This window comes from Corylus avellana, chromosome ca7 (assembly GCF_901000735.1).
Source record: "Corylus avellana chromosome ca7, CavTom2PMs-1.0".
Lineage (NCBI taxonomy): Eukaryota > Viridiplantae > Streptophyta > Magnoliopsida > Fagales > Betulaceae > Corylus > Corylus avellana.
In genome coordinates this window covers 4193819-4219081 of record NC_081547.1, presented here as the reverse complement: position 1 = coordinate 4219081, position 25263 = coordinate 4193819, and the positions used below count along the sequence as shown (strand labels likewise).

Below are 25263 nucleotides of genomic sequence, written 5' to 3'. Positions count from 1 at the left end.
AACACAAACGCAGAAGAGAGAGAGAGAGGTTTTAGATAGAGAAATAAAGATAAACAGCTTTTTGGATAGGCAGAGAGAGCCTGAGACTGAGAGAGAGCTCTGCCCCAGAAAAAAGAAAAAAACAATAATAAATATGCAATCCGATAAGGACTTCTGCATAGAGCTCTTTGCTTTTCTTCTGATGTAGTAAATGCTTCTCCGCAGACCCTGTGGCCTTAAAAACATTTTGCAGAGAAACTGTTCGACCTTTAAGTCCCTCTCTCCCCTTCACAATTTCTCACTCACAAAACTGTTCTACCTTTAACCCGCTTCACAAAAATGTGGTCTTGTTTTCCCTCTCTACTTTCAATTTCCTTACACATTCCTCCTCCAAGTTGTTTCTTCTAAAGATTTGGTCTTTGAGACCTGTTGGACCTTTAACCGAAATTCACCATTGTTGTCTTTTGCATTTTCACAGTTAACCCGGGCTTGAGCTCTTTAATGGCATTGACTTGACCCCTTTTCATTTTTCATTTTTTCTTTTTTTGGTGGGTGTTGGGTTTGAAGGATTTGAGCTTGGTTTGCAAGGGTTTTGTTTGTTTGGGTTTGCCTTAGAGGATGCGTGGTGTTTAAGGTTTTACCAATGGGTTGGTGGGAGTGGACCTGTTTCAGTCTTCTATGTTCTATAGCTTCAACATGAAGCCTTCTTGTTGTGCCCTATAGTTTGGTAAGCTGTAAAAGTAGCTTCCATTTTTGTCTTCTATTTGACTTACTTGCTTTTCAGACTTGTGTTCTTTCTTTCTGCTTGTTTAGGTGCTTAAAATCTTGGGTTTTCCTTTGATTTTGGTCACTTTAATTTATTCCTTTATTTATCCTTACTTTTTTTTGTTCTCTTGTACCTATGCAGTTAGTGCTTTGAAGAGGGTGTTTTGCAATATCTAGATTTAAGGAGCTTCATCTCTTAGTTTGGTTGTATTTTGGAGACAATGTATCTGCTTGGAACTTTCTTGTTTTGAATTGAAGCAGATTTGGGAATCACTTCCTGTTTTGAATGCTTGATAGTTGATAGTGTTTCCTATTGCTTTTCCTTGTTTATTCCGAAATTCAAGAACCGCTTCTAAAATATTTAAGTACCCTGTAGGAAACTCTGTCCACTGATTACAAATTGGGCTTCATAAATTTTTACATTATTCCAAATACACGTTCTTGTGTGGAATTTGTCTTTGTATTTAGCCTTAGAACAGAGAGGAGGTTCAAAAAAGTGGTGTGAATTGAAACTCGCGGGGGGGTCAAGGTTGCTTGTGAAGGATTTCTGAGTATAACTTATTTGAAGTAAATGCATGGATCGAAGGGACCCTATGGCATTATCAGGGTCTACATCTTATTATATGCCCAGTGGAATGGCTGGGTCTGGAACGCAGGCAGGGTTACAGGGATCACCGGGCATTCGATCCTTGTCTAATCCAAATGTACAATTTCAATCCAACATTGGTGGAAATACTATCGGATCAACATTACAAGTGGAGCCTTCATCTTCAATTTCACACAGTGTCAATGTGGGCGCACCATCTGCGGTGCCACAGAATGAGCCTGTGAAGAGGAAAAGGGGAAGGCCAAGGAAATATGGACCTGATGGGACTGTGTCATTGGCATTGTCTCCCTCACCGTCTACTCATCCCGGAAAGAGTACGATAACATCAAGCCAAAAACGGGGTAGAGGACGGCCACCGGGGACTGGAAGGAAGCAACAATTAGCTTCTCTTGGTAATTTTCTGGGGCCAATTGGATTTATGTGGTCTGTTTATGTTTACCATCATTCTCCTGAACACTACATTGCATTTTGTACATTTCCATCTTATTTGCTTTCAATCTTTAGCTCTTGCATGTAGTCATCAGAAAAATTGTTAACTGGCTGAGGTTATGCTTGTTAATTCTTATGATAGCTTTGCATTATCTGTACTTATAAGGTGAGCTGGACCCCGGTTTTGTGCCTGCCTATGCCTCAAACTCACATAATTAAGTGTAGATCTAGTAACCTGCCTATGCCCCATAATTAATTGTAGTGTATTATCAACAAAGTCAATAGTAAAGATGTAGTTTCTTGGATGTTGTACATGATGGACGTAAGCCTCTAAGACCCCAACTTACCTTAATCCTTTTGTTATTTATTTTTTTCCATCTTCTCTTCATTTAGCTCTATATTGTGCTCATTTTCCATGATATTTCAAATTTTAAGAGACAATACCAATGACACATTATTTATATGCATGTAGATATAATGAATTAACAACTTTTCAGGAATTTCATAGAACCAACATGTTTGAAATAATGTGTCTATATTGGTTATTCTTAAACCTTGGTCAAGTGTATTTTATTTTATTTTATTTTTTTTGTCTGGAAAATTCTGTTTGATATTGTGTTTGATAACTTAGATTTGAGAAATTGGTGTGCAACTTTTAGGCGAAAAAAAAACTCAGAAGTGAAGACCTCTGGGTGAAGACATTGCTATGTAATATAGACATAGGTCGGTTTTAAGAGAAAAGTTACATGCTGCCCATTCTTTGAGAAGCGAAGCAAGGTAGAATAGAAATTTTTACAAGTCATGTACAGTTAGATCTTTAATTCTCAGAATCTCAGGGGAATGACAAAATTGATGGAACTCCACTGAGAATTTTAGGAGCATTAACTGCAGATTAAATATTCCAGACTTGTGTACTGATCAGGAATTGTCATCCACTGTAAAACCTTTCAAAGGAGCTGAAGGTCAGAGAGCATGAGTAATGGTGACAAGTGTATATCTTAACAAAATTATGTATATATGTGAAGGACAGTACATGCTTCTATTTTGTTTACTGCTATATTTATCTGCATTTACTCTGAGACTCCATTTTATTGGATCACTGACAACTTATATTATTTTTATTATGTGTGGAAATCTACCCTTCTGATCTTATTGATGCGATATATAGTATTCATATGCTTGCTATCTCAATTTCACAATTTTATTATTTGGTTTTCCTAAGCCAATTATATGGCCAGAATGTAAAATATTAGCTCTGCCTTTTTTCTTTTTTCTGATAATTTAGTTGTGTCTGTGAGAGTACATTCCGCTTTGCGGAGTGATCTTGAGAATTTTCATCTGCTATGTATAGTTTACATTTCTGTTTCTTTATTGTGCAATCACTTCCTAGTATGTGAATAATGTAGCAAATGGTTGGCTGTTTTGATAGGTGAATGGCTGTCTGGTTCGGCTGGGATGGGTTTTACTCCACATATCATCACCATTGCAATTGGAGAAGTATGCGATTTTCTCTTATCAATTACTATTGGTCTATGAAGCTTTTAATTTCAGATTTTTCAATACTCAAGGAAATAGCAATTTGCTCTGAAAGTTCTGGACTACCATGCAAACCCAAAAGTAATTTATCCAGAATTTAGTCAATGTACAACAATGCCCTGGATAAGGAATTGACTAAGAAAATTGATGTTGTTCTTGCATACTTTCTGATCTAATAGAAGCTATTATGTCTTTCACTTTTCAGTTCATTAATCCCCAAAACTCTGCTGTCTTTTTTGGGTGGTATGTTTTGCATTTTATCTTGTTGATTGAAGTTTGATTATCTTTTGCTGTAGGACATTGCAACAAAAATAATGTCATTTTCGCAGCAGGGGCCAAGAGCTATATGCGTACTGTCAGCCAATGGTGCTGTCTCCACTGTGACTCTTCGTCAGCCTTCAATGTCTGGTGGCACTGTCACATATGAGGTTTGAGCACTTTATTCTATTTGTATAAATATTGACAGTTCTTGGCATGGTCTGATACATGATGGAGAACAATGCTGGTGCAGCGGTGTGCTATGTGGAACTTCCATTTATTTTTTATAATTTAAGATTTTGTTTGACATGTTAGAATAGAAATTAAATTATTAAAGGGTTAAATACCTAATACTCCCTAGGGTTTCAATTCTTTATTTTTTCCTCCTTAGGGTTTGATTTTTATCACTGGAGGTACCTGTAATTTTAATAAAGATCAAATTGGTCGTTTCGTCTATTGACCGTTAGTTGACTTAACGAAAGTCCACGTCACTGACACGTGGACCAATTAAAATTTAACACTTGGCATAAGTGGCCATGTCATCACCAATGATGTGGCCACCTAATTAATTTTTTTTTTTTCAAAAAAAAAAAGAAAAAAAATAAATTTGGCCACCCCTATCTGGCCGAATGGGGTGGGCTTGGCCATCCCCATGGAGCCAAGGGGGTGGCCGAAACCACCTCCAATGGGTCTTGGGGGTGGTTTCGGCCACCCCCTTGGCTCGGCCACCCCTATCCAGCTAGACTGGCTACCCCCATGGCCAAAGGGCCACCCCCAAATGGCCAAGAGCCACACCAATTTTTTTTTTCTTTTTTTTTTTTTTTGAAATTTTTAATTTTTTAAATTAAAAAATTTAATTGGGTGGCCACGTCATCACGGATGACGTGACCACTTATGCTAAGTGTCAAATTTTAATTGGTTCATGTGTTAGTGGTGTGGACTTCCGTTAAGTCAATTAATGGTCAATGGACAGAAGGACGAATTTGGTTTTTATCAAAACCACAGCTACCTCCTGTAATAAAAATCAAACTCTAAGGGGAAAAAAATAAAGAAATGAAACCCTAAGGGGTATTACGTATTTAACCCATTATTAAATTCAGCATTTTCTATAAATTTAAGCTTTTTAGATAAGTGATGATTTAACATGGTATTAGAACAAAAGTCTCGAGTTCAAATCTTGTTTCCATCAGCCACCTCTCATTTCAATTAAATATTACTTGTGTTGGGCGTCATTGAAAAGTGTTAGAATATTAATTAAATGATCAAATTTACCATTTTTTTAAGCTTAAACTTTTAAGATAAATGATGATTAATATGACATTAGGACAAACTTAAGTTTATGAGGTTTGTTTATGCCTGGAGTATGAGCTCAATGACTATGCTCGAACCTAAGAAGCTTGTTACTAGAGGACGATGTCTCAATTTGAGGCTTGGGCATGTATGCTCTGTTCATCTCGGTCATCATTTATGTATTTACTCTGTGTTATCTCGTTCAGTAATCAATCTCTCTACAACCATTTAAATGGTGTTAAGCTCTTCTTCTCTAATACCCTTAAGGATTTTTTTTTTTAAAAAAAAAAAAAATTTATTTGTGTATATCATCGTGTGCCTCTAATGAGAAAAGTATTTGGTGGATTTGAATTCTGTAGGGGCGTTTTGAGATATTGTGTTTGTCAGGATCTTACTTGCACGCAGATAGTGGTGGGTCTCGGAATCGAACTGGTGGTTTAAGTGTCTCCCTTGCCAGTCCTGATGGTCGTGTCGTTGGCGGAGGAGTCGGGGGAATGCTTATTGCAGCGAGTCCTGTTCAGGTATTTTCGTGTTTGCTTTATCTTCTATGCCATTGTTCTCCATTTAGTTAATTCGTTGGGATAGATTAATGATTCTACCACAAGGGTGAGTTGCAGGAGAACTTTGCTACATAAATTCTGAAGAAAAAACTGATAATAAAAATGAATAACTTCTTTAATTGGACGGTTTTCTTATATACTTTTCGTGTATTTGGGTTGCGTTCTTAATACTTTTGATTGAAGTATTTATCAAAAAATGAAAAAAGAGCAAGCAATCTGTTGCAGTCAGCTGAACAATACGACTGTTTATGCTTTAAGCTTTGGGTATTGGCCCTATTGGGCATGTGATTTTGTACCATAAAGCCAATATGATTCAAGTTTCTGTTTTTGAGGCTCAAATGATGATGGATGACTCCAGGTGATTGTGGGTAGCTTCATATGGGGTGGTTCAAAGTCAAAGAGCAAGAAAAAGGAAGCTTCAGAAGGTGCGATAGACTCGGAACATCAAACAGCTGACAATCCAGATGCACTAACAAGCATTCCACCAGCTCTAAATCTCAGTCCAGCCTCTTCAATGGGTGTTTGGCCAGCATCAAGGGGACTGGATATGCGCAATGCCCATGCCGACATTGATTTGATGCGCGGATGACAAAATTTCTATTGATGGATACATGAGCATTGTACATAAATTTCACTTTCCATCGCCACTTGAATCTGATTTTCTTGATGTTCCAATGACAGGAGGCCAGTTGATTTTGGCTCCGATAACTCTTGACTTCATTTACCCATCAGAGACAATGGGGTGGTACTCATATTTTTGTAGCTTAATGGAAATTTTAGTTTGGAAACGTCACATTCATGATTTCCAGTATTCTGTATCTTCTTTTCAGTTCCAACCAAGAAATCTAGATTGAAATTATCATTCTTGAATGAGTATTATTCATTGTAAACTAATCTCAAGCACTTTTTAGGAAAGCAGAGTTTTTTCTTTCGATAATCTGAACAAAAACGAATGAAAATGTCTTGTTGTGGTTTATGGTTTTTTGGGATTCCGGATGCCACAGAAATTGTCTCAATTAATTCAATCTAATGTATAAGGTTCAGTTGATGGACCATTTTGTTTCCGAGTTTTTGAGGGTAAAAAATCTGACAACTATTTTTTCTGTCTTTTGCTTTGTGATAACATTTTTTTTAACCCAGTTTTTAAAAGTGTTACGTGTTCTTTGAACATGTGAGAAACAAAATTATTTTTTATTAATACTATTAAAAAAGTAGGTAAGAAACACGAGACAAGTTTTTATATTACAAGCATCTTTATGAAACTTAAGCGCATTTGACCATGTAATATCCAGCCCACCCCAATTGTCACGAGCCACACCCAAGGCTTCCCACACAGCCTTACAGGCATCAACAATGTTGTTAGCACATGAAGGTTGATAATCATGGTTTGAATCACACCCCATGGTTGAGTCACACTCATTCACCACCATGGCCACCACGCTCCGCTCATTGGCGCTTAATATTTGTCAAAACACCTGTCCTTGTTGTTGAACCATCCAGTAAATAATGCCACCACAGGCGTGTCATCGGAGTGGTACTGGTTGTCACATTCTAATGGACCGCCGCCATCTCCTCCATCCTCAAAGCTATTGAGGATGAGATAAGCTGTAGTTTGGCTCGAGACTAGTGGTGAACACTGGTAAGTAGTGTACATCTTGCCTTCAACACAACAATCTGAGTCGTTCTCTTGGTTGCATTGTCCCGGAGGGCCGTTCTTCCCCCTAATTCTGCCGCTTGGACGGCAGTTCTAGCTTCAACATCCAGACAGCTAGTTAAGAGGAGAATGGCTTGTAGGAGAAAATATGCATTTAAGCACAAGCTCTTCATTCTCTCACACTCTCTCTCCCTTTCTTTCTCTCTTTTCTTGTTAACAGGAGAATGCTTGATGCATAGATGAACTTTTGAGCCGGTATTTATAGCAAATGCCTCATCAAAACACATGTTTTGAAATGAAAACAAAAAAAAAAAAAAATTACACTGTACATAGTATGACATCGTACGTGTTTGGATTTTGGAATGTTGACTTGAAAGCTAGCTTGTCTCTGTAAATGTTTACTAATGAAAATGGTCATAATCTTAACTTCCCGCTTGAACGTTCTTTCCCCTGTTGCTTTCTTTGGTTCGCACAAAATCACCATTTTCACATTTTCTACTTGGTCTTAAAATATTAATCCTTCTTTTCTGGGATTTCCCACTGGGTACTAGGTGTTCTCCATTGGATGTTTGTGGGTCAAAGGATCTCTTGGTTGACAATGATTTGATGCTGTTCTGGCAGTGATCAGCGTCGTAGAATATTCATTTTCATTTCTCATTTACTGCAAAAAAGAATTTAAGCCAAGATTAAAAGATAAAAGTACCTGGGTAAATAAAATTTGATGGGAAAAATAGATTTAATACCCCCCAAATTAGTCGGACCACTTCTTTTATCTGATATTCAATGTTTAGAAAGTGACAATCAACTGTCTCCGATTCTTAAAGTTTCAAAACTTGACAAGTTTGGCGATTCATATTAGAGGTCAATAGTGTTTCCTGATATGATAACACAACCATTTCCATTAGCATCATCATAGTCATCTACTTGTCTTGTCACACTTGCTTGCTCTTTTAAAAAATTTGTAAAAATGAGAGGTAGATCAAAGAGGAAAAGTACTATATATAAGAATGTTGATTGAAAAACTTTGTACGCATTTTGCCTCTATACACAAATTTGGGGAACACAATCCTAATTAGGGATGATTGTTACTAATTTTGGAAAGGTTTTCTCTTGCTAATCACGCTGATTTGTCTTGTTTGGTGGCTGTAGCTCAGTAGCTGGGAAGGTTTTTCCTTTCTTGCCACGCATAGCTGGTCTAGCATATCACGCATACCAGCTGGTTGATCATTTTTCTGAATGGGCTGCTGCAAATCCCTTGATTGCTGCTCTCTTTTTTCAACATAATTTTTTTTTCCTAATTGAAAAAGTAGGAGGAAGAGACCAACTGTAATTATTCTATTGAGCGTGACTATAGTAACATTTATCTGCTGGGAGCCGCATAATAGAAGCCAAGACGATGGGAACCGCATGCGTTCCTTCAAGTCCGGTTGAATTATAGCATAACTCAATTTTACTAGAACATCAATGAGAACCATTAATGAGGTTTAAACTAATCAGGCATGGATATTCCCATTGAGAAATTCAAATCCATGCACTTCAAAAATTTCCTTGAACTATTGAATCACCACCCTAAACAGATGATTATGAGAAGGTGCCTAATAGTTTATATACACGTAACAGATGATTATGATTAGACTTAACCCATGTGAAATACAAGAATCATAACACTTGGCCTTTCTACTGATATTTTGATATACCAATCCATTTGTTAACAAAACATTAAAAACTTTACATCCACAAAAAAAAATAAAAAAAATCTAGTGGTATTCAATTATAAAAACTCACCACATACATGGTGCTTTTGCTGTGTTTCTTGCCAGGTTGGTGGCTGGAACATGCAATTTAAGACAAAAAAGATAACACCCTTTCAAGGCGTGTTTTGCGATGAAATGTTAAGATTCTGAACATATAAAAAGTTAATATATTAAAATTTATAATTTCATCAGCTCATTTGCAAGAAGCCCCATTCTCTGCAAGAAAGATTCTAAAGGCAAAGGATGTACAGTTTTGTCTCGTTGAATTAACAAAGGGATCTGAATCATGTGACACAGATGCACAGACGACAATCACGAGAAGATTCGAAACCAAGGCAATTGTAAAAGTATATATCGTGGCGTAATCAACACGCCCTTTTATATATGGTTTTCGTCATTTTGTCTCGAGTTGTTCTTGTCCATCATACTTTAAAATAATACCAACTGATACTTCAAAGAAACCTGCAAAAGAAGACTGCAAACATGTCCTAATTTTATATTAAAGATATCTATTTTTTGAGTGGTTAATATGATCTCTATATATAGCCCACTGCCAGTTTCTGTTCTTCACACAAAAACAGAGAGGGAATATATTGAAGATGCAGAACCAAATTTCTTCTACTGTCTTTGTTCTCTTCTTCTTTCTTCTTCTTGTTACAAAGTGGTCAAGCGTTGATGCTCAGACTTGCAAGCCCAGTGGCCACATAAGGGGTAAAAAGGCTTCTTCAGGACAGTGTAACGAAGAGAATGACTGTGTGTGTTGTGTGAAAGGCAAGCCTTACACAACTTACAAGTGTTCACCACCAGTCTCTAGCCGTACAAAGGCCACGCTAACTATCAACAGCTTTGAGAAAGGTGGGGATGGAGGCGCACCATCAGAAAGTGACAACAAATACCACTCGGATGACACCCCTGTGGTGGCGCTCTCAACGGGATGGTTCAACCATAAGCAGAGATGTTTAAAGTATATTACAATCCATGGCAATGGAAAAAGTGTTAAGGCGAAAGTGGTTGATGAGTGTGATTCCACTATGGGATGTGATGCTGCCCATGATTACCAGCTTCCATATCCTAACAATATTGTTGATACCTCTCAAGCTGTGTGGAAGGCCTTGGGAGTGCCAAAAAATAGCTGAGGCGAATTAAATATTTACTGGTCTGATACTTAATTTTCACCTTATTCGAAGTATACCATGCGAGAAATATATACCAAGGTGTTTATTTTGTTCTTTCGTGTATTAAGTAATACAACTGCATTTTCAATATATCTTATGCAACATTTAGGTTGCATTTTGTTTGCGATGTCAGGAAGTGAATCTGTAATAGCTTTTGTTAGTGTTTGTATTTATATAGATATTGATTGTTGATTCAAGGCATCACCATATGATAATATGTTTGCCCTTGTATTGTTCCTCATTAAGTTATGAACTATTACAGTTAATGTTCCTCGACTTTAATCGACACTTCATTGTTTTGTAGTTTTCTAAAATTATTGTTTCAAAGCCTTGATGTACTTTATTTTTTTGTGCATGATATACTAGTAGTATCACGCACATACATAATGATCACAACAAACCCCCTCTCTCAGATGGGTGGAAATTAAGAATTGACCAGTAAATATTTAATTCTCCCCACTCACTTTGTGGCACTCCCAATGCCTTCTAAAGAGCTTTGGAGGCATCAACAATGTTGTTATGACGTGGAGGCTGATAGTCATGGTCGGCATCACACTCCATGCTGGAATCACACTCATCAACCACCTTTGCCTTAACACTCTTTCCATTGCCGTAAATAGTAATATACTTTAAACTTCTCCTTTTATTGTAGAACCATCCGGTTGAGAGTGCCACCACAAGGGTGTCATCCGAGTGGTACTTATCGTCACACTCGGATGGTCCACCTCCATCCCCACCTTTTTGAAAGCTATTGAGAGTTAGTGTGGCCTTTGTACAGCTAGACACCTGTGGTGAACACTTGTAAGTGGTGCAATGCTTGCCTTCCAAACAACAATCAGAGTCGTTCTCTTGGTTGCACTGTTCCAGAGGAGCCTTTTATCCGTTAACTTTCCACTGGGATTGCAAGTCTGAACCTCAACATTTAACCACTTTGTAATTATTCCTTAAGGATCATACTGGGTCTTCTTCTTTAAAAAAAAATAATAAAATTTTTTTTTTAAAAAAACTCAATAATTTTTTTTATTATTATTATTTATTTTATTTTTTTTTAAAAAAAGGTTCTATGAGAATATCATATTCCTTAATTCAATGAACCTACCCCTAGCAAGGAAGTTCCCTTTCTAAAATAAGCTAAAGGATAAAGTCAAAAAGACTAATAAAAGGCTATAAGCCTCGGCCATAGTCATTTAGCTTAAAAATCAAATTAGGTTTATTTAAAGTTGCACTAAGAAGAGGTACTTTCTCATCATCTCCTATCACCCACCCTTAATGGTGGATGAGATTTTTTCACAACCTCTAAATTAGACTTGGGAATCTACCCTCAAATGTAGTTAGATAGGAGCTTTACGAAGTTCAAAGAAGTTTCTATGGCCTATTACGCATAACTATATACACAATTTGCGTCCTCAATAGGTAACTCAATCGGTTGTGGACCACTTCTAATGAAGCGAAAATTACTTATTCGAATCCCTCCTCCCCCTTCCCTTGTATGGACATGTCAAAATATATATATATATACAAAATTTGCTGTTTGCCATCATATTTAATAGAATATTAATTAAATGAGCCACTCTTATTAAGAGAAATAAGTGAGGCTTGAGTGGGTACAAAGCGGAATTAAAATATTAACTAAATGATTGAATTTATTATTTTTTATTTACTTAAATTTTTAGGATAAATGCTAGTTTAACATTATGTCATACCAGAAGTCTTGAGTTTGAATTTTATGTCTGTAATTTACCTTCCACTTAAATTATTCCACGTGGTAGAGTGTGTTTATTGAGGAAGAGTGTTAAAATATTAATTACATGATTAAATTTACTATTTTCTACCGGCTTTAAGATAAATTATGATTTAACAATATCACCCCCAATGAGCTTAGTCTTACATAATTTTAAATAAACCTAACCTTAGTCTCACGTAACTATAAATAAACCGAACCTAAGTTTTTTTGGTCTAAAACTTATAGCCTTATTGACTTTTATGTTAAAATAGCCTCTAATTTGCTCTATGCACAAGTTTTTAATTATACTTTAATTTCAAAATTGTGACAATTAGTGACATATTTATAATTGAATGGAGACTTTAATTTGGGTCACATATAATGAATATTGGATTGGGCCGGGCCTTTTATATATATATATATATCATGACGTAATTTTTCAGTACACCCTTTTGTATGCCGTTTGCGATTATCCCAAATTAAAACAGCAAAACATGTCCTAATTTGACATTAAACAAATCTATTTTTTGGAGTTATTGAAGTGCTATATATATAGCCTACTTCCGGTATATCTTCTTCACACACTAGCTAAAACATAGCCAAAGAGAAAGATGAAGAACCAAATGTTTTCTACTGTCTTTGTTTTCTTCTTCTTTCTTCTACTTATTACAAAGTTGTTAAGCGTTGAGGCTCAGACTTGCAAGCCAAGTGGCACGATAAAGAGGTAAAAAGCCCCCTCCAGGACAGTGTAACCAAGCGAATGATTCTGACTGTTGCGTGGAAGGTAAGGCTTATACCACTTACAAGTGTTCACCGCCCGTGTCCAGCCGTACGAAGGCCACGCTAACCATCAACGGCTTTGAGAAAGGTGGGGATGGAGGCGCACCATCGGAATGCGACGGTCAGTACCACTCCGATAACACCCCTGTGGTGGCACTATCAACAGGATGGTTCAACCATCAAAGTAGATGTTTAAAGTTTATTACCATCTATGGCAAAGGAAAGAGTGTTAAGGCGAAGGTGGTTGATGAGTGTGATTCCACCATGGGGTGTGATGGTGACCATGACTATCAGCCTCCATGTCCTAACAATATTGTTGATGCCTCCAAAGCTGTTTGGAAGGCCTTGGGAGTGCCACAAAGTGAGTGGGGAGAATTAGATGTTTACTGGTCCGATGCTTAATTCAATGAGGAAGAACTTGCATGGTTTTCTATTATCTTAGTAGCAGAAAGTAACTGGGAGTCTACATGGTCATCTTAAGTTGCAGTAGGATCACGTGGTAAAGTAATGTTATTTAGTAGACTGTTATATGACTATCATATAATTGAGATGACGTGGCAGTAAAACTTGGCCTTTGAATAAGTAAGGGCTTGTTAAAAACAAAACATCAAGAGCTGATTTTCATTGCCACGTCATCCTAGTCGTATGACAGTTGTATAATGCCTACTAAATAACATTTTTCTTTAGTAATTGTAGCACTACGGTGCATAAGTCGTGTAGCAATAGGTTTCTATTGCTTTAGCATGTTGTAGGCGTTTGAGTCAATAAGGAGTTATCTCCAAGGAGTCTTCAAGAATAAGGAGTGTATCTCCGACTCTACTGGATGTAAATTTCCCATTCAAGTGTCATTGAATAATGAAAAGCCATGGAAAACTTATCTTTAAACTTTGTGTTTGATAAGAGGCTTAGCTTATGACAAATCACAACTTACCCCAAAAGCTTAAGTTTAAAATAGGTAAATTTAATTGTTTCATCAATACTTCAACACTCTCTTTCACATGTGGACTCAAACTAGCCTCTAACTCACACTATGTAACATGACTCATTTGTTAATGCATTTAACTTGAGAACAAAAAATTAAAGACAAAATATAAAGTCTTTAACAAACATGACATATGACAAATGTGTTTTGAGAAACCTTTTGCATACTTTGTGGGAAGTTGGATTGTTAAATTTCTCCTTTTATATGGCTTGTTTGGGAAGACAATTCTTCTCAATTCTTTTAATTTTTTTTTTTTAGTTGATTTGACACCACCAACACTCAACTCAACTAAAAAATTTTCAACTTTATTCAAAATTTTATATTTTTCAAAAGACTCGAACATAATACCAACTCTTTTTTCTTCTCAATATTCGCAATTTTAAATTCAGTTCAGTAGAATAAAAAAAACACAAACCCAAATATATTTTTATCTGGTCTCCACTATCTGTTGTAAATCCTTGAGAAGTGAGATCTTTAGCATCCGAATTGTTGTTAGTCTTTGGTTTTCCTTAAATTAATGTCTAAATTGATCCTAATATGCCAGTGCTTTCTAGGTATAGCCGTTTTAGACTGCCATCCAACTCTTTAGTGGTGGATAATGGATTGAAATACCTTTAGCTGCCTTCATAAGGACATATTTCCTTTGGGTCGTAGAAATTTGTTCAACTCAGCTTCTAAAAAAGTGATATACAATTCAGCTTCTAAAAAAGTGATATGTATTTTTTAGTACATGTACTTTAAAAAAATCCCATAAACTTCCACTCATATTATCACTACCCTCTAAAGTATAAAAACTCTTAATTAGAGGTATCGAACTTTCAATTTTATTCAATTACCTCATTCCGTCATCTCAGTTATTTATGGCAAAGTTAATTTGTAGTATCACGTCATCTTAGTTACAACGGTGCAACAGCTGTATAGGCGTCTAAGGAGTTGATCTCCAACTCTACTTATTGTAATTTTCCTATTCAAGTGTGATTGAATAATGAAAAGCGATATAGAAATTTACTCCTAAACCTTGTATTTGACAAGAGGCATAGCTCTAATATCCTACCGCCAATTCTTATATACCAGGGTGTAAATTATTTTGTTGTTTTCTTTTTCTTTTTCTGCTTTCTTCACAAGTATTCTAGCCTTTTTTTTTTTTTTTTTTTACACTCGCGAGAAGATACAAAAGTAAGGCTACCATATGGCGCCGTAATTTACACGACCTTTTATAGGCTTGATGCGATTGTCTCAAGTTGTTCCTTTAATCCCATGATTCTCGTACAAAATGCCAAATCATCTTTCAAAGAAGCCGTATAAATACTTTGTGAAGGGAGAAGACTGCAAACATGTCGTAATTTGAGTTGTTAATCTCTATATATAGCCTACTTCCACTATAACTTCTTCACACCAAAACATAACCAAAGAGAGAACCAATATATAGAAAGATGAAGAACCAAATTTCTTCAACTGTCTTTGTTCTCTTCTTCTTTCTTTTTCTTAATATGAAGTGGTCAAACGTTGAGGCTCAAACTTGCAACCCCAGTGGCAAGATAAGAGGCAAAAATGCTCCGCTAGGACAGTGTAATCAAGAGAACAACTCTGATTGCTGTGTGGATGGCAAGCTTTATCCCACTTACAAGTGTTCACCGCCGGTGTCTGGCCGTACAAAGGCCACGCTAACCATCAATAGCTTTGAGAAAGGTGGGGATGGAGGTGCGCCATCAGAATGTGACAACAAATACCACCCGAATAGCACTCCTGTTGTGGCGCTCTCAACTGGATGGTTCAACAATGGGGGGAGATGGTTTGAATTATATTACCATCTACGGCAACGGAAAGAGTGTTAAGGCAAAGGTAGTTGATGAGTGTGATTCCACTATGGGGTGTGACGTTGACCATGATTACCAACCTCCATGTCCTAACAATATTGTTGATGCCTCCAAAGCTGTTTGGGAGGCTTTGGGAGTGCTAGAAAGTGAGTGGGGAGGGATGGATATTTACTGGTCTGATGCTTAATTTTCATCGTATTCAAAGTATACTATGTGTGGTTAAATTTGTTGTAATAGTTATGATCATGGATTATGAATATATATACCAGGGTGTTTATTTTGTTGTTTATATTTTCCTTTTCTGCTTTGTTGTCAAGTATTCTGTGTACCAAGTAATGTAATTTACTTCATGATCTTCGGTATATCTTCTACAACATTTAAACTTAATTTTGTCTCCTACAAAATCTAGAAGTTTCTATCTTTGTTATTTAGCAAATATTTTGGGGTTCGTCAGCAAATTCAACCGATTACTCGTGTGGCGCATTGAGAGAAAGCAAGAGGGTAATTTCTCCCAAAGAGGGAAATTTCTGTGGTAGCACTCACAAATTGGGAGTTTTGTTGGTACGAGGACCTCAAAGTGTCGCTAAATTAAGCAACTCATTTCTGGTACCAAGATGAATACTCATTCAGTCATTTGTCTACGTACATTTCTGGACATTTACATATATACAAGAGCAAGGTGGATCAATTTTAGACTTTAAAAGGTGAAAGCAGTTCGCAAACATTTTGAAGGGTAATTTGTTTGACGTCAAAGAAAAGGGTGTAAAGGAAACCACATTGAAATAGATTAAAGCTAGGCCTCCATGGCTTTTTCCACCCTAAATAAACCATCGGGTGTATCAAAATAGTGACAACTATGACTTCAGTACACATTGGATGCTAAACACAAAATTCATTTGACTACAATTGATTTCACAGTCTGCATACGTCTGTATCAACCCTCCATGACCAGACAACATAAACAACCAAAAACAGTAGACAGACACAACATTTACAACACTGCCTTTAAACATTATCCAACACACAACACGGGAGAAACTTTTGACAGAAAATACCATCTACAACATGCTGTCTGTCCTAGCCGGCAGCCGGCGGAAGAAATTAAGTGGTGGTGCTGGCATGCTTCGCCGAAACCTGGGGTGCCTCATGACGTAAAATCCGGCCAAAAGAACCATCACCTGGAAGGGTGTCACATACAACACAATGGCAGCCACAAAACAGAATGCCACATATATAACTGTGGCACGAGGATCCCGCCAGCTTAGGAGTGCCTGGATCCGCTCTAGTTGGGAAGCCACATCACCCACAACATTCTGAATTTTCCCAGCCACAATCCTTAACCTATCATACCTTGCTCGGACTATATCAGTACCCCGAGATGTCGGAAACGTATCGAATTCTTCATCAAGCTCATCAGGGTGTGCAGCATCTGCATAAGAGATTCTTGTATCCATGTGAGGAGGATTTCTTGGGCGGTATCGGAAATTCCAAAGTCCTATTACAAACATGTATAGAAAAACAGTTGGCAAAACCAGTTCTGGGAAACAAGCGAGCATCACAAAGAGAACATGTACTAGCACCGTTGTAATGGGTTTCCTCCACATGCAAACATCCCCAAACCACTTTCCAAGCGCAAGGAATCCTGAGAAAATTGACATCATCCGGAAAAAGTTTGCCTTGCTGCGCCTCCTGCTCCAAAGATGAGAGTTTGCATCAGACATGTACTCAACCACCTCCTTCCTAAGAGGGGGTTCTGCTCGACCAAGCCTAGCTGACACAATGCTCACAGCCTGGTGACGCAGCCAGTCCTGCTGCATTACATTCAAGGGCCTTTTGTAGTGCATCTTTGGCAGAACAGGCCGAGAGTATATAAGCATCATGTTCATCAGGGATGTGCACGACAACCGTATTGCCAGATGTAATTCACCCATTTTTTTGACACCAGAAGGGAAAAGGACTAGCAATGGATAAGAGTGAGTATAAACTCGGCCAGTCTCAAGAGCAGAAATTCGGATTCGAACTTTGCCAATGTTCTTATCTTTGTTACCGTCTGAACCACCAATGTGGCTGTCATCAAAAACCCCCACAGTAAGAACTGTAGCTGGATCATAAACCTCCCAAGTATACTGCTCATTGTACTTTGGGCTCAAGCTGTTCATTATTGTTCGAGTCCGAACCCATTTGTGCCCATACTTCGCCACACAATATGTGTCCGATGTACCCTTGCTATCCCTTGTTTTCATAGGGTGGAGCCCGTCAGCATTAAGAATGCCGAGTTCCAAAACACCTATTGATGACTTCCAGAGCTGCTTTGCTGTAGGGCGGAGGTCACTACTGTAGTGAGTAGGCTGATCAAGCACATGGTACCCTCCATCAAGACAGACACAGAGATGGAGTCTACTAGAGAACTTGTCTTTCTTTCCACTATCCCCATCCATGGCAGCTGACATGGACTTGTCAATGTTGAACCAACGGCTTCGAATATTTCGATCATCAGCACGCCTCTCGACAGAGTTCAATGGAACAACAACTTTCCCAATGTTCTCCTCTTTGTTAGGACCTACACGATCTTCAACGGAAAGGATCAGAAGATCTTCAAAAGGCTCAGGAGCAACAAGAATGAACTCCTCATTCCAGAGTGGGTTCCCAGTCCGAGCTTGAACCGGTTTTGTCTTCAAAGCCTGGTTACCAATCTGTACCCTAACATATGCGTCTGGAAAACGAGACTTGTCGGATACAACCAAGTCTTGTGCCTCAATTACATTCACACGAACATACCACAATCTTGGTGAATGGTAAACTTTTGAGCGGGTATGTGAGGACACCATTGAAGGGCTATCAGAGGAAGTAAATGTATCCGAGTGCCAAGCATCAGGAAAAGCCTCATCAGCTTGTGTGCCAAACCAGACAGCAACCATCAGCTCCCCATTCTTCTTCTTCTCCCTTTTCTTGTCTTCAAGTCTATACCATTCTGGAGCCAAAGGACTATCAGGTGGAACCCGTGTAGGAACTTCATTGAGATCAAACTGCAAAAGCCCAACAAAGTCATCTTTTATCATATCCTTGTCCTTTACTACAACTTCCAGAACGGATGACTGTATATTGTCCTTTGCAAAGGCAAACACCTCATTCCACTCCGGGTCCTGTTTTTTCTCAAAGTGCTTTGTAATTCCTTTGAAGTTTCCAATTCTAACTTCAACAAAAGGGTCAAGACTCCCAGTCACATCCTTTGAGGGAAGATCGCGAGCTTTCACAACACGTACAAAAAGGTACCGCATCTGTTCAACCAGATCATATGTGCTGGCTGGCCTGTCTCTAGGTATTACTCGCCCCCCAACAATCTGCCCCCCTCCAAGGTGAGGACTCGTCTCTTTAAGTGCATAATCAGCTGATTGCATTGGTGAGCCCGCGTACATGCGAACAACATTCGGGGGCGGCGGTCCAGATTTCATCTCTTGTACCCCATAGTTTAAATTTGGCTGGGTTGACATGGAGGGAGTGTTATGCTTCTGTGGCTGTGCAGAAGTTGGGTTAGGAAGGTGACGGAATGTGTGCCTCGAGTCAGATTTTTTATTAGAGAATGGATTTGGGACAAAATCTAGAACTTGACTTTGGATTGAACGTGAGTCTGTATGCAAAGAGGATTCCATTGCAGGAAGTGGATTTGAGGATTTTATATTAGGATCATCAGTGACAAAGACTTGCAAACCAAGCTCTCCTCTTACTCGTGATAAAAAGCTTACTTTTTCCAGAGGGTAGTGCAAAACAACAGCATCAGAATACGGCACAAATGATGTCCCAGTGAGGCGAACTTTCCCAAGACAGGATTTGGAGTTTTTGGTTTTATTTTGGTTATAGACATAGGCATCAAGGGTGAGGTTAGATAGGTTGTTTGGGTCAGAGACATTGAAGTAAAAGCTCTCATTCCAAACAGGATTCAGGTCTTTTTCTTTAATAGTGGTACGGAATTTTTGTCCATCAAAGTGGAGCTCCACAAAAGTAGTAGATGAGCCCTGCCCATCTTTGGCTATAAGGTCATGGGCACTCACAACCTGAACCCCTAGTTTGAGATTACTCATGAGATTTATATCAGAACTGAGAAGAGATTTGTAAATAATATATAAGCAGCCACTTGTCGGACTTGGCAAGAAAACAAGCCTACCTGAAAAGGATGGAACAAATAGTTCAACATTGATGAACATAAACGAACTAAAGAGAAAGAAGAACAGTCAAAAACAATTTATGGATTTGAATAACGAAACACTTGAAGTGTTGAAATTTGTTCACAGCAAATAACAAATGAAAAAAGAAAGCTATATTAGATCTAGTCCCATCTACTTCCACACCTATATGCACAAGTTGAGGCTGATATTTTTGCCACAACCTGCATTTTCAATGTTCTGTAATATGACTGGTAGATATGCTAGGTGCATATTCTATAAAAAAGAAAAGAAAAAAGATAGATATCAAACTCAATACCAGAAGAGATTGTTTTACTTAGTTAACCATAAATCAAGAAGTAATGACGACACTGGTCAAATGCAATATCTTCAGAAAATAAGCAAAGTACAGTTTGAAGAGACTTAACCACCACAAGCGTACAAATCTAAGTGCAACTCAACTCAATCTAATTCATTACTAATAATCTGAGTCAAAACATTACTCCTCTTTGCCATTTTGCTCAATTGGGCCTCAAGTCTTTAGTTCTTCTAATACTATCTCAAGCTCCTTTGATAAATTACTGCTTACCTCATAAGCAAAAGATAATGGAAAAACATAATATTAATCATTGAGTCGATCTAAAACTTCCTTCCATGTATAGCCCCACAATCCCCCTCAATTTTGAATGGGAGACATAAAGTAAGGATAGGATCTTTAATACCATGATAAATTACCATTTGCCTCAAAAGTCTAAGATAATGGAAAATTATGAATTTAACCATCTAATCAAAATCTAAAACCATGCGATGTGTTTTACTGATTCCCCAACCATCTAACCAAGAGACAGTGCATCAGGCATAACGTAAAGATATTAAATTTCATTGTTCCTTAGCAAAGACCTCATTAACAAACATGTTAGCTTCCACCACTCCATTGTTGCGACTCAAAAAATTATACAGCAGAATACAGTGTTTCAACACAGAAAAAGACACCCCCAGCTAATTGAGCAAGCTACCGCTAATTGGTTTAATTGACGTGATTTAATAATATTGAATATTCTATTAAAAGACTAGACACCAGATTTTGTTTCCCTTCCTTTTCTCATATTTCTCAGAAAGCAAAACTAAAATAGATATGCCACGAGACTCCTAAGAAAATAAGAAAGAAACAACAAAAGGTAATAGTAAAAAATAAAAAAATTCCATTGGTTCCCTGACAAAGATCAAAAGGGAGGAAATTTGATGCATCTTTCAGCAGATTCTCATAAAAAGCACTACTAGCTTTTAGCTTGCAAAAAGTCCTCAACTCTTTCTTTCATTTTTGTAAGATTCCGATAAGAATCAAACAAGCAATTCCCTAGCCCAGAGACCATTCACTAAAAAGGAGGGCAGGATATACGAAATTTTTCAAAAAAACAAAAAATCCCCGTTTTCTTTTCTAGTCGGAACAGAACATAAAAGAATTTCCCAAGCCTTTCTCTAATCCGATCCACAAAATATTTCAAGAAATAAGTAAAAGCTTGGAAGCAGAAAAGCTACAAAAATTTTCCTTAAAAAAGAAAAAATCCCCCCCAAAAAAAAGAGATAAATAGACAACTTTTCCATCCAGAAAGTAAAAAATTTTCAGGAAATACTGAAAATAAAGAATCTAAAGCAACCTTTTGGGAAAAGCTTCAAAATTTCTCAAATTTTTTTTTCCCAAAGGGTCGAAGTACCATTTAGCTCAAAAGTACCTCATATATACCATCAAACAAGACCACAAAAAGACACCCAGATGCACAGATACACAGCTGATCAAACCCATATAAAAGAAAGATGAAAACAAAACCCAGAAAGAAGGAGGAGGTCCAACGCACCTTGTTTAGAGCTACAGAGTTTCAGTGGGAAGCCAAGGAAAAAGAAAGCACAGAACTTTGATGTTGAGCTGAGCAACAGAGACTTACACGGGCTTAAAAGTGGAGGAAAGGAAGCAGAGATGAAAGGCCAGGATTGGTTCTGGGATGGTTCCGAGAGAGAGAGAGAGAGAGAGAAGAATTGTGGAAAACGAGTTAAATGGCTTAGGATGGCTGGGTGAAAGGGAAAAGAGGAAGTCTCCTCTCGAAAAATGTGTTTATATTTGTCTCTGTTCCCTCCTACTTTTATTTATTTTGTTTATGCATGCGCCAAAGATATATATGGGAAAAATGCAGGTATTGGTAAAAACACGTATGTGGGGTTCTCCACCAATACCATTTTAACACCTCAATGTTGTTCCTTAAATACTAGTTGTCGTATTGAAGCACAGTTGTTTTTTTTTTTTGTTTTGTTTTTTTTTAAAAAAAAAATTTTGTTGTCTTTTATATTCTCTTTTTAAAGTAAAAATATTAACAACAAATATCTCAAATACAAAATATTCTTAAAATTACAACACCTTTTTACATTTATATAAGGAAAATATGAATGTTCTTCTAATGTTCTCTTGGTATCCTTTTAAATTTGATGTACTTTTTAAAATTATCAATAGATTAAAAGTTAATAATGATAATCTCAAATTTAACGGTAATTTTAAAAGTCACATCACAGTTAGGAGAACACAAAAAAACACACTAAAATAACACCTAACATTTCTATTTATATAACGTTAAAACACTTTTCAATTAAAAACAAAAAAAATATTTTTAAAATACATGACAAATAGAGCCATATATTTCTAATTTATCATGTCTAACATGTGATATAATTAGCATAATTGCTTTTAAAATTGCATATATTAATCTAATTCAAAAGTTTAACTAATTTTATACTTCTAGTTATCCACTTTTTCAAAACACTTACAGAGCTTGGATAAAGGCCTTGACTTATCGAGAAAAAAAAATAAAAATCAACTCTAATTTTATGACTTAAAGAGTATGAATTTACAACTAATGGGTAATTTTTATAAATTTAATAGTGTATATATTTCTTATGTAATTTAAAATTATAGATAATGAAACGCCATACGTCACTAAATACTATTACAAAACAAAAGACTGACGTTTCAAAGGGCCTAAGTTGTAAATTTAATAATAGGAAGGAAAAGAGACAAAAACATTTAATAGTCTTTATATTATTTATTGAATGAGAAAAATAATACGAGTAAACGTATGGAAAGGGACCCTCCACAGTGGTTAATTGATTCCACTCAACCTATATATATATATATATATATATATATATATATATATATAAAAAGGTGATTAATTAAGTGTTGAGAGTAAACGTATTAAGTGGCTCTCTAATGTCTGATTATTAAGTAAATATGTACGTTTGGGAAGCTGCATAACTCCAATCACATAATGTCACACTCATAACAGTCAACTCGGTAGCCAACAAGGTTGTTCAGTTTAATGATGTGTAAAAACTGCTGAGATTAATAAACTATCTTGTATTCTATGGAAAGTGAATAAATGTTGGATTTTAAGTGTCAATATTAGAGATCAAATTATGCTATTTGGCATTTTCGGTTGATTTTTTTTTTTTTTTTTGACATGTCCGCATAAGAGGGGGGAGGGAAATTCGAACTAATGACCTCCACTTCATTAAGCGTGGTCTCAGCTAGTTGAGTTACCTCTTGATATAACATGTTTAATTCACCCTTAAAAATTAATATTAATTTAAAAAGAAACATTAAGGATTAATTGAACATGCTATAACTCTTATATCAGTTGAGATTAGAATGTAAGGAGAATGTTAAATAGCATTTATTATTAAGAGTCTGTTTGGGATTGCGTTTCAGGGGTTTAAAAGTGCTTTTAACACTCAAAAAACCTCTTTGAAGAAAAAAATACTCCATTGGTAAAAAAAAATTAAAAACGCTTTAAAAGGTCAAAAAAACCTAAAAATGACTAAAATGCACTTTTGCTCAAAAGCTTCAAAATGAAGCTTTTGCCCAAAAGCTTCAAAATAAAGCTTCTGTTCAAAAACTTTTTTTGACTTAAAAGCTCTATTTATTAAACAAGCTCTAAAAATGTTCAATCTTGTAAGAAAAGTGCTACTCAACATTCTTAATTGTCTATCTATATTATCATTCTCTTTGTTTTTTCTTTTTCTTTTTTTATTAAAAAAAAAAATACAAGTGGATATGGGTGTGCCATGTAAACATGAATGCCGGGAGATGGGACACTCGAAAAATGCTGAGTATAATTTCTCATCTTTTAATTTTAAAATTAAACACAAATTTTAAGGTTGACTCCTTTATTTTTGTATTTTACATGTCCGCATAAAGGAAGTTAAAAAGAAAGAAGAAAAAGATTTGAGCTAGTGGTATTCACTTCATGAAACGTAATCTTCAGTTGATTAAATTATCCTTTGAGAATAGTTGACTCCTCGATTAGGCAACATCTATAAGAAATTGCTAAAGGTTAAAAAAAATATGGTTAGAGGCCATTTAAAAAAAAAAAAAAAAAAAAAACACATGAATATAAAAATTTAATTACTGATTTTACACCTTAAAAGGCAAGAAGAATAAATTTTAAATAAAAAAATAAAAATTATTTAATTAATATGTAAATACGATATTAATTTAGCAGCTTAAATAGGATAGAAATTCAGAAAAGCCATTTTTTCTTTATGTTAATACTTATCTCCATCTGGCGTTGTATACTACTTTTTCAAAGATTCCCCAAACGCATAGAAAATTTGGGTAGGTCAGGACTCAGGAACACCTTTTCAGTCCACACATGGGTAGGGCCGTAGGGTAGGGTACCACGCACAACATTAAAAGCCCCCCACTATCAAGGTTTAAAATTTCAGTCTTTATTAAATAATCTTTAGGGTTTTTTTTAACCTATCATAAAATCCCTTTTACGAAATCAGGCATAATTTGTATACATAAAACTCTTTGATTGGTACATTAACATAATTTAATGAAAAAATTATAGAGAGTGCTTTTTGCATTTTGACTGTGATGGGTGTTTTTCAATTTGAATTATATGATAATGCTTCTATTTATTTTGGCTTATATATATATATATCATAAAAACCTTGCCCTCTTAAGTTAAACTCTCTTACGTAAAAATGGAAATTACCATTAAATTTTAAATTAATTATTATTAAATAATAATTTTTACTGCATCTTCAAAGGTATGAACTCTTAATTACGTAATTTACGTGTAACATTTCTCCATATGGATAAGAGGGTTAGTAATATTGAGCGATTTACCCATCCAGTTTGAGTTGGAATGACAAGACACGATAGGACCCGGACAACTAGGGAAGCATATTTTGTTGGATATATTCCCGTTTGTCGTTCTTTTCTCCACTCATTTTTTCACGTGACCAACTTCCACAACCCTTTTCTCTTTTTCAGGTGTTAAATAATTGGGTAAAATTCATTATACCCCATAAATTTTAAAAAAATTTTAATTTAAACTTTAATGTTTAAAAATTGACAATGTACTATTTAATATTTTAAATTTTTTTAATTCAGACCTTCCATTAATAATTTTCGTCTAATTAGGCAGAAATCATCTCACGTGCGTCTTGTGTAGAATTTTGATGCCCTCTATTCTCATTTTTGCCCCCATTAAAATTTATGAAATTGTGTAATTACACTCAATTTCATAGATTTTAATAAGGGTAGTTAGGTAATTTTATAGGTTTTAATGAGGATAAAATTAGAATAGAGGGCATCAAAATCTCACACGAGACGCACGTTGAATGATTTCCGTCCAATTAGACGAAAATTAGTAACGGAGGGTCTGAATTGAAAATTTTTGAAACATTAGGGGGTACATTGCTAATTTTTAAACATTGTGGTTCGAATTGAAAAACTCTT

General features: G+C 36.2%; 3 protein-coding genes and 3 pseudogenes across 3 annotated transcripts; 3 read left to right on the top strand and 3 right to left on the bottom strand.

Annotated features, from left to right (window-relative positions):
• The first annotated feature begins 23 nt into the window (after positions 1 to 23).
• LOC132186406 (AT-hook motif nuclear-localized protein 9) lies at positions 24 to 6217 on the top strand. Its single transcript, XM_059600371.1, has 6 exons — positions 24 to 706; positions 887 to 1743; positions 3210 to 3277; positions 3613 to 3744; positions 5224 to 5385; positions 5783 to 6217. Exons 2-6 carry the CDS (start codon positions 1320 to 1322, stop codon positions 6011 to 6013), a joined length of 1017 nt encoding a protein of 338 aa, XP_059456354.1. The 5' UTR covers positions 24 to 706; positions 887 to 1319; the 3' UTR covers positions 6014 to 6217.
• LOC132186580 (putative ripening-related protein 1) lies at positions 6142 to 7251 on the bottom strand (annotated as a pseudogene).
• A 2179-nt stretch (positions 7252 to 9430) lies between these two features.
• LOC132188673 (kiwellin-1-like) lies at positions 9431 to 9968 on the top strand. Its single transcript, XM_059603194.1, has one exon. It carries the CDS (start codon positions 9432 to 9434, stop codon positions 9966 to 9968), a length of 537 nt encoding a protein of 178 aa, XP_059459177.1. The 5' UTR covers position 9431.
• A 429-nt stretch (positions 9969 to 10397) lies between these two features.
• Positions 10398 to 11188, bottom strand: LOC132186579 (kiwellin-1-like; annotated as a pseudogene).
• Positions 11189 to 12341: 1153 nt separating this feature from the next.
• Positions 12342 to 15496, top strand: LOC132188294 (uncharacterized; annotated as a pseudogene).
• Positions 15497 to 16186: 690 nt separating this feature from the next.
• LOC132186288 (FT-interacting protein 3-like) lies at positions 16187 to 21550 on the bottom strand. The gene is made up of 2 exons (XM_059600181.1): positions 21326 to 21550; positions 16187 to 19471 (listed from the first exon to the last, which is right to left on the bottom strand). Exon 2 carries the CDS (start codon positions 19386 to 19388, stop codon positions 16368 to 16370), a length of 3021 nt encoding a protein of 1006 aa, XP_059456164.1. The 5' UTR covers positions 19389 to 19471; positions 21326 to 21550; the 3' UTR covers positions 16187 to 16367.
• Positions 21551 to 25263: the final 3713 nt, after the last annotated feature.

Excerpts from the sequence above, each read along its gene's own strand:
- LOC132186406 (XM_059600371.1), top strand. The coding sequence starts at position 1,320 with ATGGATCGAAGGGACCCTATGGCATTATCAGGGTCTACATCTTATTAT. Across the intron at positions 1,744-3,209 it reads GCAACAATTAGCTTCTCTTG|GTGAATGGCTGTCTGGTTCG; the intron begins GTAATTTTCTGG and ends CTGTTTTGATAG. Across the intron at positions 5,386-5,782 it reads TTGCAGCGAGTCCTGTTCAG|GTGATTGTGGGTAGCTTCAT; the intron begins GTATTTTCGTGT and ends GGATGACTCCAG.
- LOC132186288 (XM_059600181.1), bottom strand. The coding sequence starts at position 19,388 with ATGAGTAATCTCAAACTAGGGGTTCAGGTTGTGAGTGCCCATGACCTT.
- LOC132188673 (XM_059603194.1), top strand. The coding sequence starts at position 9,432 with ATGCAGAACCAAATTTCTTCTACTGTCTTTGTTCTCTTCTTCTTTCTT.